A 10,307-nucleotide genomic window follows, 5' to 3' on the forward strand; every position below is an offset into this window, starting at 1 on the left:
CTGTCGCATAAAGCAACTTAAGGGTGTGTTTGGTACGAAAGAAAATATTTTTCAATTTTTTTTATGTTTGGTTGGTTTTTTTACTTATTAACTCATTTTCCTCCAATTGGAGGAAAATATTTTCCTTATCAAGAGAAGGGAAAACATTTTTCAAAAATCCCTCTCAACCTTCCCCATCCCACCCCCTCTCTCCAAAAAAAAGATTTTTTTTTTAAATTTCAGTTTTTCTGTTACCACCCACCCTATTATCCCTCCACCCCACCCCCACCCCCATAACTAAAAAAAATTTATTTTTTAACCTTTTTTTTTGCAATTTCAAATTTCCGTTTTTTCGTTTTTCTGCACCACCCATCCCCTCCCCCAAAATTTAAATATATTTTTCAGTTTTAATTTTTTTTTTTTTCGTTTTTCTGCACCACTCAGCACCCCCCCCCTCGAAAAAAAATAATTTTTTAAATATATTTTACAGTTTAATTTTTTTATTTATCGGTTTAAAGGTTCAAAATTTTACAAGTTCCAAAGTTATGAGTTCAGAGGTTTATGTGTTTGGAAGTTTACGGGTTTAGAAATTACAAAGTTTACGGGTTCAAAATTTCGCGCTCAAAAGTTTAGCGGTTCGAAAGTTTATGAAATTTGTGGGTTCGGAAGGTTGTTGGTTTGAAAGTTTATGGGTTCATGTTTATTATATCTAAATTATTTATGAATACTCTTGAGAAGTCATTTTCTTTAATTTGCGTAACAAACACCAAAAAATCAATAAGATTACTACTTGTTTACCAAGAAAACATTTTCTACGGAAAACATTTTCCGTTATACCAAAGACACCCGAAGTGTCTTTTATTTTGAAAATGTTTTGAACTTTTTTCTTGTAAAATCTTCCAAAATAAAAAGGTTATCCTCTTTAAAAATTGATAAATATGTCTTAAGTTTTTTTCGAAAATTCGCTAATTTTTTTATTTTAAATATCAGTTTATGTAGATTTTTTTATTTTTTATTTTTAAAAAATTACAGGATAACTTATTTCACCTACTGTTAGAACAATGCCATATTATTTTGATTGACAAAGCAACTATAATCAACAACCACATCGTTACTTTGCTATTGATTATCTTTAACTTCTCAGTTTGATATCTCTTTCTGTGTGAATTAGCGATTTTTTGATCCTTCTGATCCTGATCCGATGTCTTTTACAAATTGATAACAATACAAATACGAAAAGATATTATATAAGATATTTATTATTAAAACTTTCCGAATCATTCAAATAAGGAAGAATTTAATACATAACATTTAGTTGATTTAAAAAATGCTAAGTTTTAGGGGAAACTAAATCGACTTTAGATCTTTACACAAAGATGCGTGGTTAGAATTTAACTTTATTTTTATCTAATTTAGTTTACATATGATTAAAATAATTGTTACAAAAAAAAAAGATTAAAACTTAGACATAGATACTTTCTGCGATTCCTAATTAATTATAAAGATCATTAAACCTAGAAAACTTAAAGTAGAAGAGTAAGATTCTTATCAGTTTTTACATGCATAATTAGGAATAGGCGTGGTAAATTCACAAAGATCTTCAACTTCTAGGAAACTTGAAGTAGAAAAGTATAATTTAAACAAGGAAAGTTTTAACAATCAATTTTTTGTTGATTTTAGCATCCTAAATAGTAGGAAAAATAATTAAATTACTATTTTGTCCAATATGAACTATATTTTTAAAGGTTAAAAAAGATGAACGATATTTCGCTAAGGATTTTCGTGCTTTTAATATATATATATATAGACATGATATGATGTACAAACAATAAGTATTTGGGCCTGCCAGCACTTGTGAGAAGATTAAAGAGATGTTGTCTTTTATTAAGTATTGAGAACTGATGTTGAAATCAGTTCTTTCAGCTATACCCGCCTACACAATAAGGGGTCGTTTGGTTTGAATACGGCTTATGCCGGGATAAGTTATGCTTGGATTAATTATGATCGGGTATCTTGGTATTATTTTTTATCCACTTTTGGTAGGTTGTATTAAAAATGACAGTTGCATAATTTCTAAGAAGAAGAAGATATAAGTTATCGCGGCACTAATTACCCCTCTCTACAAGGTAGAAATTATCCCAGTACTAATTTTAATCTCGGATAACTTATATCAAGTTTGCTAACCAAACAAAGTATTAACAACAACAACAACAACCCAATGTAATCCCACAAGTGGGGTCTGAGGAGGGTAATATGTACGCAGACCTTACCTCTACCCCGAGGGGGCAGAGAGGATGTTTCAAAGTATTAAGGTGGTATTAATTTTTTATACCAGCACTATACCTTCTTATACCTCGTACCAAACGACCCCTAACATGCTTCAGAATGCCAGATGGGTTATATAAAGATATCACGTCTTTATTCAATAGATTTTGGTGGGGGCAAGATGAAGGGATACGAAAGTTTCATCTACAAAAATTGCCAAGGCTTTGAGACAGCAGTATCTAGCTATGTGATATATTAAGTTCACTAATCAAATACAAAACATAGTGTTGCTCTATCTCCAAAGCTAAGAATTTTGAGAACCTAATAAATAAACTCTTTCTACACACCGAAACCGACGAGTGTAACGAAGCCCATATCCTCGCCTGACTCTTCCACCTTCTCCTCCTTGGATTCAGCTGAAGCACCACCTGCAGGAGCAGCAATGGCAATAGCACCTCCACCAGCGGGTACTGATTTTGCAAATTTTTCACGTGCAGTAGCAATTAACCCAGTGATAGCCTTACCCTTGACTTGTGATAGCAGTAGCTCTATCCTATCATCATCATCAGCTTCAGCTCCAACACAGGGTAAGATGTCCTTCAAGTCATTGGCGCAAGGAGACGTATGGCCTCCCAAAATGGCGAGCACATAGGCAGCTGCTACCTTCACTATTGTGTCAAAGGAGTGAGAGGAAGCTGCTTTGAATCTGCAATTGGCATCATAAAGCTTGCTTGCAATTAGGTAGCATGAGTAAACTTCATACATTGCGTATTTCACCTCCTCCTCCGACAGAACTGAAGACGATTGCCAGTTAGTACGCATTTCACCATTATTAATGATAGGTCTCTTAATATGATCAAGCCCAGCTTCAACCATCAGATCTTCCAGTGAGAAGCTTTGGCTTCATAAGAATCTTAGCACCCAAATAACAAATATCCACGATTCTGTTACATTCCAATTTTATCTCGCTGCGAACTTCAGATACATAAAAGAGAGTAGATTTATGGCTTATGTTTTTAGGACCAACAAGAGTGATACTTTTGTCATTCAGGAACTGCATAAGAGAATCGGGGATTTCAGTTAGATCATCCAAGGTCATCATGCGCCTAAATTGAATAATTAGGCACTGCTTCTTTACACAAAGCAGCAGCAAATCTCCTCCATTTATAATATCAATTCCAGCAGCTGGATTTGGATACATCAATTCACCCCTTAGTTTGGAGATGCAAGGGTTCAGAATGCCAACACAGTCAACACTCTTGTTGTTATGGTGGCACCACCCATACTGACAAAGCAAGGGCTCATTTCATAGAGCCAAGGTAGGGGCAACAGCTCTGACATTTTCACCCGTGTGCTGTCCATTACAGATTACTGTTAAATGGAATATATATGAAACATAAAGTATGAAAAATGTAAAAAGACACATTATCCATGGGTAAAGCTGACCAGGACCAGCAAAGTACATACATGAAACATAAAGTACGATAAAAAGTAAAACCACACCACGACCAGCAAAGTTCATACATGAAACATAAAGGACAAAAAAAAGTAAACAAACAATTGAAGATTTGGCATCAACCTGTTGGATGACATGAGGAGCTTTTCGATATTCTGGAACCTTGTTATTCATCAAATGATATGATATAAAAGAGATAACAATTTTCTTGCGACATTACAATCTCGCAAATTTGTTGCACTAAATCTTTCACGTCAAACCGAAAATACATTAATTAATCAATTCATTTGGGACCCTGCAAATCCATTCTTTTCCTATTCAAAGATGCTCCCCCTCCCCAAATACTACACTTATGTAAAGAATTTTCTTTGATAAGGTAAGTATACACTTATCCGAGGGTCCATCGGAAACAGTCTCTCTATCTCTATGAGGTAGGGGTAAGGTCTGCGTACACACTACTCTCCCCAGACCCCATTTATGGGATCAAACTGGGTTTGTTATTGTTGTTGTTGTTGTTGTTAGGTAAGTATACACTTATATAAAGATTTTGACATGTGTCACACGTCAATTGAAAAATTAAACTGTTCCAGATCTAAAAGTTGCGTTCCACTGTGCCAATCCTTTTAACCGCTAATATGGAAAATATAGTGGTAGCAGACCAAAAGAAAAATGCAATTAAAGAACCTTGAGAATAATAATGTACGCAGGAGTGATCCCATGGATTCAACTTGCAGGACTGGAAAAGCGTTCTAAGTGGTTTATATCTCCAGGCAGCCATTAATATCATCAAATGTTATGTTTAAGTACTCTTTTGATCGTGATAGATTTTCCTTTTCTTTTTTTCTTCCAAACTCCTTAGTTTCCCTTTCAACCAAAAGCGGGCAAGCCCACAGGTTTTCAGGTCTCTGAAAGTATTAGAGGTTTCATGCAGCTGTATTGAACTATCCTAACTTTTCTCTCTGCTGCACCAACGTGGTCTCAATAAATTGCTAAAAAGAATGGATTTGAGTTAACTTCTATTTACCATCCTAAAGGAATGAACTTTTCACATAGCACCATCTATGAAAAAGATAATTATGCATAATAGTCATAATTAGACAAAAAATAATCACATGACAAAGATTAGCTGAGGCCACAGTGAAGGGAATACCCTACAAAATTGGCATCAGATAGTTCTCGAATATCTTCATCTACATTTTCTACAGTAGCTTTGACCTGCAAGAGAAGTCTGTTAACTACCACCGAAAAGATCTTATCTGGTAGCACGTTTGGCTAGCACATAGACAGACAAAAACAACTCTTGAATGTTTCATTATTTAAAGGTAGAAATATATCAAAATTAATATTAGAACATCAGAAAATGAGTTTTGTTAATATGCTTTTTACATTAAGGGTGAGTTTGGTAGGACAAAAATATTTTCCGGAAAAAAAATTTCTTGAAAAATAATAGATTTTCTTATTTATTATTTGGTGTTTGGTTAGGTAGCAGAAAATATTTTTTTTGAAAAATATATAATTTAGTTAAACACTATGGGAGACAAAATGGGTAAAGAATAGAGAGGGTAGTAGGTTTGATTCTAGGGGTGGGGGCGGCGGGGGAAGGGGTGGTGGAGTGGGAGTGGGGGTAAGGGTGGGGGTTGTGGGGTAGGGGTGGGGTGGATAATAAGGTAGGAAATGTTGAAAAGAGTTCCAGAAAATGTTTTCCCTCATTTTGGTGGGATTTCATTCTCGTCCAATTGGAGGGAAACGAGTTCACAAAGAAAATGTTTTTCAAAATATTTAAACCGACCAAATATGGAAAAATTAAAAATATTTTCCTTTATACCAAACACCCCCTAAAGCTGCAATGAAACAATTTCTATTGCTTTAAATAATTTGGTTTCTTTGCGAAGAGAAACTACACCAACTGGGGGAAATGGAGTGAATTAAGACAGACAGACTAAAGAAAGTAGATCACCTCAATCAAGATGAAAAGAGTATTTACAAACCACTAAACAAAGCATATTAATTTTGCATTGGATGGATTTCTAAGAAAACCTTATCAAGAGACAAAACCAAAAATTCTAGACGGAACATCATTGTTCAAAGGATTCACAGGCAACCTCAACTATGTTAAATAGAGGCGTAGTTGACAGAATTTAACATCCTAGTTCAATTTGTCTTGATGGAAAGAAAAGCAAAGGGAAAAGGGTTGAATACATAGACGGCCCCTCAGACTTACCAAATTTCTTCATTTAGCAACTTAGTTTTGAATTAAGGCTACAAGAACTCCTCAATCGATGCCAAATTGTTCCAATTAAACACAACACTCGGTCTTTCGAGCAACTTAAGGGCATGGCGGACAAGAGAGGTTGCTCAGATGATCAACACCGCACCTACAATCCTAGGGTCATGGGTTCCAGTCACGAGCAATAACTCCAACAAAGGGATAGAAGGGGAATCAAACAGAAAGGGAATCTAAAAAAAGGACATGGTGTCAAGCGCCTCCTACGTGGAAAACTCAAACAATTAAAACATTCCACCTATTATTTTAATTTCACACATCAGATTTAACATAAAAAATTTATTCTTAACAAAAAACTATCTCTGTCCCTACCCCCTTCTTCTCGCCCCCTCTCCTTCCTGATCTATCCACCGTTAAACCACCACAAAACCCATAGCTACAATCACATAAGCATATTTTGAAGAACTTACGGTGTGCTCTGATCCTCCTTTGCCTCCCTTTCCACGTCCTGACATCCTCAATAAACTTCAATTCTCTGCAAAACCTTTGAATTTATTAAAAGTGAAAAGTAGTTGCTAAAACTTTTTACATCATCTCATGAATTAGAGAAACTCTATCTCAAAAATGTTCATTCTTTAACCGGAAATTGACAGATTAATTAATGAACAAGACGAGAAACTGACGTAGACAAATGAAGATAGAGAGAGAGGGATAGATTGGTGAACCTGATAATAGTCGGAAGTTTAAGAGCTTGAATACTAAAGAGAGCTGTAGATGATAATGGAAATGCAGGGGCTAAATTGTTGGTCTATTTAAGGGGAGTTGAGAGCTTCGATCTGTGTGTGGTCACGGGGAATAACATTTGACGAGAAAATAACCCGCTAAACTTTTTTTTCAAACCCGCTAAACTTTTGATATTGTTTTCCATTTGGGGCTAATTTCTTCTAAGTGTAACTCATTTTTTATTTTCCAAAACAAAAGTATTACTGGCGATTATGTCACCTCAACATGTAACACATTGTACTTTTTAGAATTTTAATATAGAAACATTAGTGGCCATTGGAAAAGGTTGCAACAAAAGCAGTACTTTTTCGGGCGAGTAGGTCGCTACAGAAAATATTTTCTCGCAATTACTGAACGGTCTCCAAATACTTTTGCAGTCATGGGGCGCCTCTATCAGGATCCATGGGGCGCCTCTATCCGGATCCAAGAGATCAACCCCACTCGGGACTGTTGTCACGATCCAAAATCCAACTAGCCGTGATGACACCTAACCTCACCTGCTAGGTAAGCCAACTAACCACAATCTTATTTAATAAATATTTGACAAATTCTAATACACTCCTCAAAGACTGGTAGTACAAATCATGAGCTTCTAATAGTGTAATTTACAAAACTGATATGAAATAAATACATCTTCTGTTTGAAAAGTACATAAACAGAGTTTAATGAATCTAGGACTACCATGAACAAGAGGCAGCTACAACAGGGACGCCGGTACATTTTCCAAGTCAGCTCCCATCGAACACAGCAACGTCGACATCCGAAATCTGCACGCAATGTGCACGAAGTGTAGTATGAGTACAACCGACCCCATGTACTCAATAAGTAACAAACCTAAACTTAGGTTGAAAGTAGTGACGAGCTTGTACCAAAGTCAGAATCCACTCCAATATCCAGTAACATCTCATAACAATATAGTTAAAGCATCACAAGGCATAACTCAATAATAAAATTCTCAACTCATTCACAATCCCAAAAAAAATATTTTCTTTTCAAGTATAATAGTGAAACTCAATTCTTTTCATTGAAATCACCAAAATATGAGTAAGTCTGAAGACTATGATTTTTCTCATAAAACTTTCTTTCTAAAATAGAAGATTTCATTTTTTTCAAATGGCATGAAGAAAGTACATCTCTATGCCTGTATTTCAATGTGCATGCCAATGCAATGCAAAATAGTGATAAAACTATGTGTATACTCTCAGAGTATCAATTCACGCAGTCCTCCCTGTCACTCAATCCTCTTAGTCACTCAGTCCTCCCAGTCACTCAATCCTCACAGTCACTCATGCCTCACAATCACTCAATCCTCACAAGTCACTCGACACTCGGCACTCGTACTCAGTAGGTACCTGCGCTCACTGAAGGTGTGTACAGACTCCGGAGGGGATCCTTCAGCCCAAGCGCTATAACAAGCCATCTCGTGGTATAAATCAATTAGGCCATCGGCCTCACTCAATCATATATTAGTAACAACATGTTGCGGCATGCAGCCCGATCCCATAAATATCCTCACAAAATCAGGCCCTCGATCTCACTCAGTCATCAATCTCTCCAGTCTCTCGGGCTCAAAATGTCATGAAAATTAGCCCAAAAATGATGATATAATGTATCAATAATAACAATTGAGACTGAGATATTATATGAATAAATGAATATGACTGAGTATGAAATATCAATGAAATCAGTGAGATGACAGCAAGAAACGACCACTATGGGTCCCAACAATATCGACATAAAGCCTAAATATGATATCTAGCATGATGTACAACTCAATTTACTTATCACATGGTGAAAACACAGATATCAACAAAGTAGGACCACTACACAGTGTCCTGCAGAGTCACCATTCACAGGGTGCACGCCCACACTCCCGTCACCTAGTATGTGCGTCACCTCAACATCAATCACATAGCACATAATTCGGGGTTTCATACCCTCAGTACTAAGTTTAAAAGAGTTACTTATCTTAAACCGTGAAGTTCTTTCTCCGCTGTGCCCTTGCCTCGCAATTCGGCATCTGAACGCCTTGAATCTAGCGACAATTAATGTGATTCATTCAATACAAATTGTAGGAATTAGTTCCATATGAAAATACTAATTTTCCCACAAAATTCGAAATTACACTCAAAAATACCAGTGGGTCCCACATCTCGGAACTCGACAAAAGTTACGGAATATGAATGCTCATCCGACCAGAAGGCCAACAATATAAATTTTACCAAATTCCGACATCAATTCGACCTCCAAATCCTTAAATCAAATTTTCAAATCCCTAGGCTAAATCCTTCGGATTTCACCCCAAAAATAAGTAATCTAGTCGGGTAATCCCATATTATTGACTAGCAATGACTAGAGTGACTTCACTCAAATTTTCCCATAAATTCTTGCTCAAAAATCACCTGAAAACAAAATTGAAAATAAGGTATAAATCCTTACCTCTTTGATGAAGTACTTGAGGGATTTCTTGTTGGATTTGAAGGATTGGACGAGCTTTAGCTTCTTCCTCTCTCTAGAATCTCTCTTCCCTCTCTCTAAAAGCACCAGAATTTCCCAAAAAAAAAACAAACCCCAAACGAGTTAAATAAAATGGGGTTCGGGTCTTAAAAACCTGGTTTTGTACAGCTGCGGTGCGTGGGACACCGCAGGGCATGGGGCGGATGTGCAAAATGCTTCTGGAAATGAAATTTCGGATCATTATGGAATTCCCTACAGGTGCGGCATGCCAGGCGCCGCGTAAGGCGGCGCAGTAGTACAATTTTCGGCAGCGTTTGGTAATTTGGCCATAACATCTTGTAGGAGTGTCCAAATGACAAACGGTTTGAAGCGTTAGAAACTAGACTCAAAGATCTTTCATTTGATAGGTTTTGAATCACATAAATCCTTATATATATGTAAATATATTCATTCAAAGTTTGGCCTTGTGCGTGCTCATTTGAAACTTTCGTCTAAAATGAAAATTTTCAACTTGGCTTGGACTTAGGCCTCTCCGTAGACCCTAAATCACTTATAATATGCCTTGTACACTTACTATCATATCCAATTGATATCCATCATATTAATAGTCTTTGTTTACAGACAAAATAATATAATTAACGCACGCCAACTTTCTTAATAGCGCTTAAGTACTTCAAAATTTTTTCGGGGTATTACATTCTCCCACACTTAGGATCATTCGTCCTCAAATGAGAAGTAGAGTCTGTCCCCAAACACATAACATAATTTAACCCTTTTCTCACACACCTCCAGCTCCCAAATTTTTACTAAGTCCCAAATTTCTCAAAAATTTCGGCAGAGTCTCCTTTGTAATTGGGTCTATCCACCTGCCGGAGAATCACCAAAATCATCCTAACAACACATTCACAACTCGACAAAGCATCACAATGTATATCAACAACATTAATCTCAACATTACATGCATTATATTATCAAAATTGATACATGGACATGAGTTGCACCTATTTAAATCATAACACATAGAAAATACCTTTCGATCCACCATTATTGGGCTATACAACCAAGTGAGAACATTTTCTTTCCTTAACGTTTTCGGCCTTCAAGGTGGGCTCCTCGACTCACACACTTTGCCATAATACATTC

The 10,307-nt window shown here is 36.3% G+C and overlaps 1 protein-coding gene across 4 annotated transcripts; it reads right to left on the minus strand.

Moving 5' to 3' along the window:
• Positions 1-2,376: 2,376 nt before the first annotated feature.
• On the minus strand, positions 2,377-6,827 carry LOC104247295 (large ribosomal subunit protein P2-like). 4 transcript variants are annotated; one of them, XM_009803257.2, is made up of 4 exons: positions 6,650-6,827; positions 6,395-6,459; positions 4,851-4,915; positions 2,377-3,598 (listed from the first exon to the last, which is right to left on the minus strand). In XM_009803257.2, exon 4 carries the CDS (start codon positions 3,118-3,120, stop codon positions 2,584-2,586), a length of 537 nt encoding a protein of 178 aa, XP_009801559.1. In that variant the 5' UTR covers positions 3,121-3,598; positions 4,851-4,915; positions 6,395-6,459; positions 6,650-6,827; the 3' UTR covers positions 2,377-2,583. The 4 variants fall into 4 exon arrangements, with proteins under 4 accessions (XP_009801559.1, XP_009801561.1, XP_070021668.1 ...); XM_009803259.2 differs by lacking the exon at positions 4,851-4,915; XM_070165567.1 differs by having other exon boundaries at positions 2,377-4,915.
• Positions 6,828-10,307: the final 3,480 nt, after the last annotated feature.

The sequence above is a fragment of the Nicotiana sylvestris genome, chromosome 12 (genome assembly GCF_000393655.2).
Source record: "Nicotiana sylvestris chromosome 12, ASM39365v2, whole genome shotgun sequence".
In the NCBI taxonomy this organism is placed as follows: domain Eukaryota; kingdom Viridiplantae; phylum Streptophyta; class Magnoliopsida; order Solanales; family Solanaceae; genus Nicotiana; species Nicotiana sylvestris.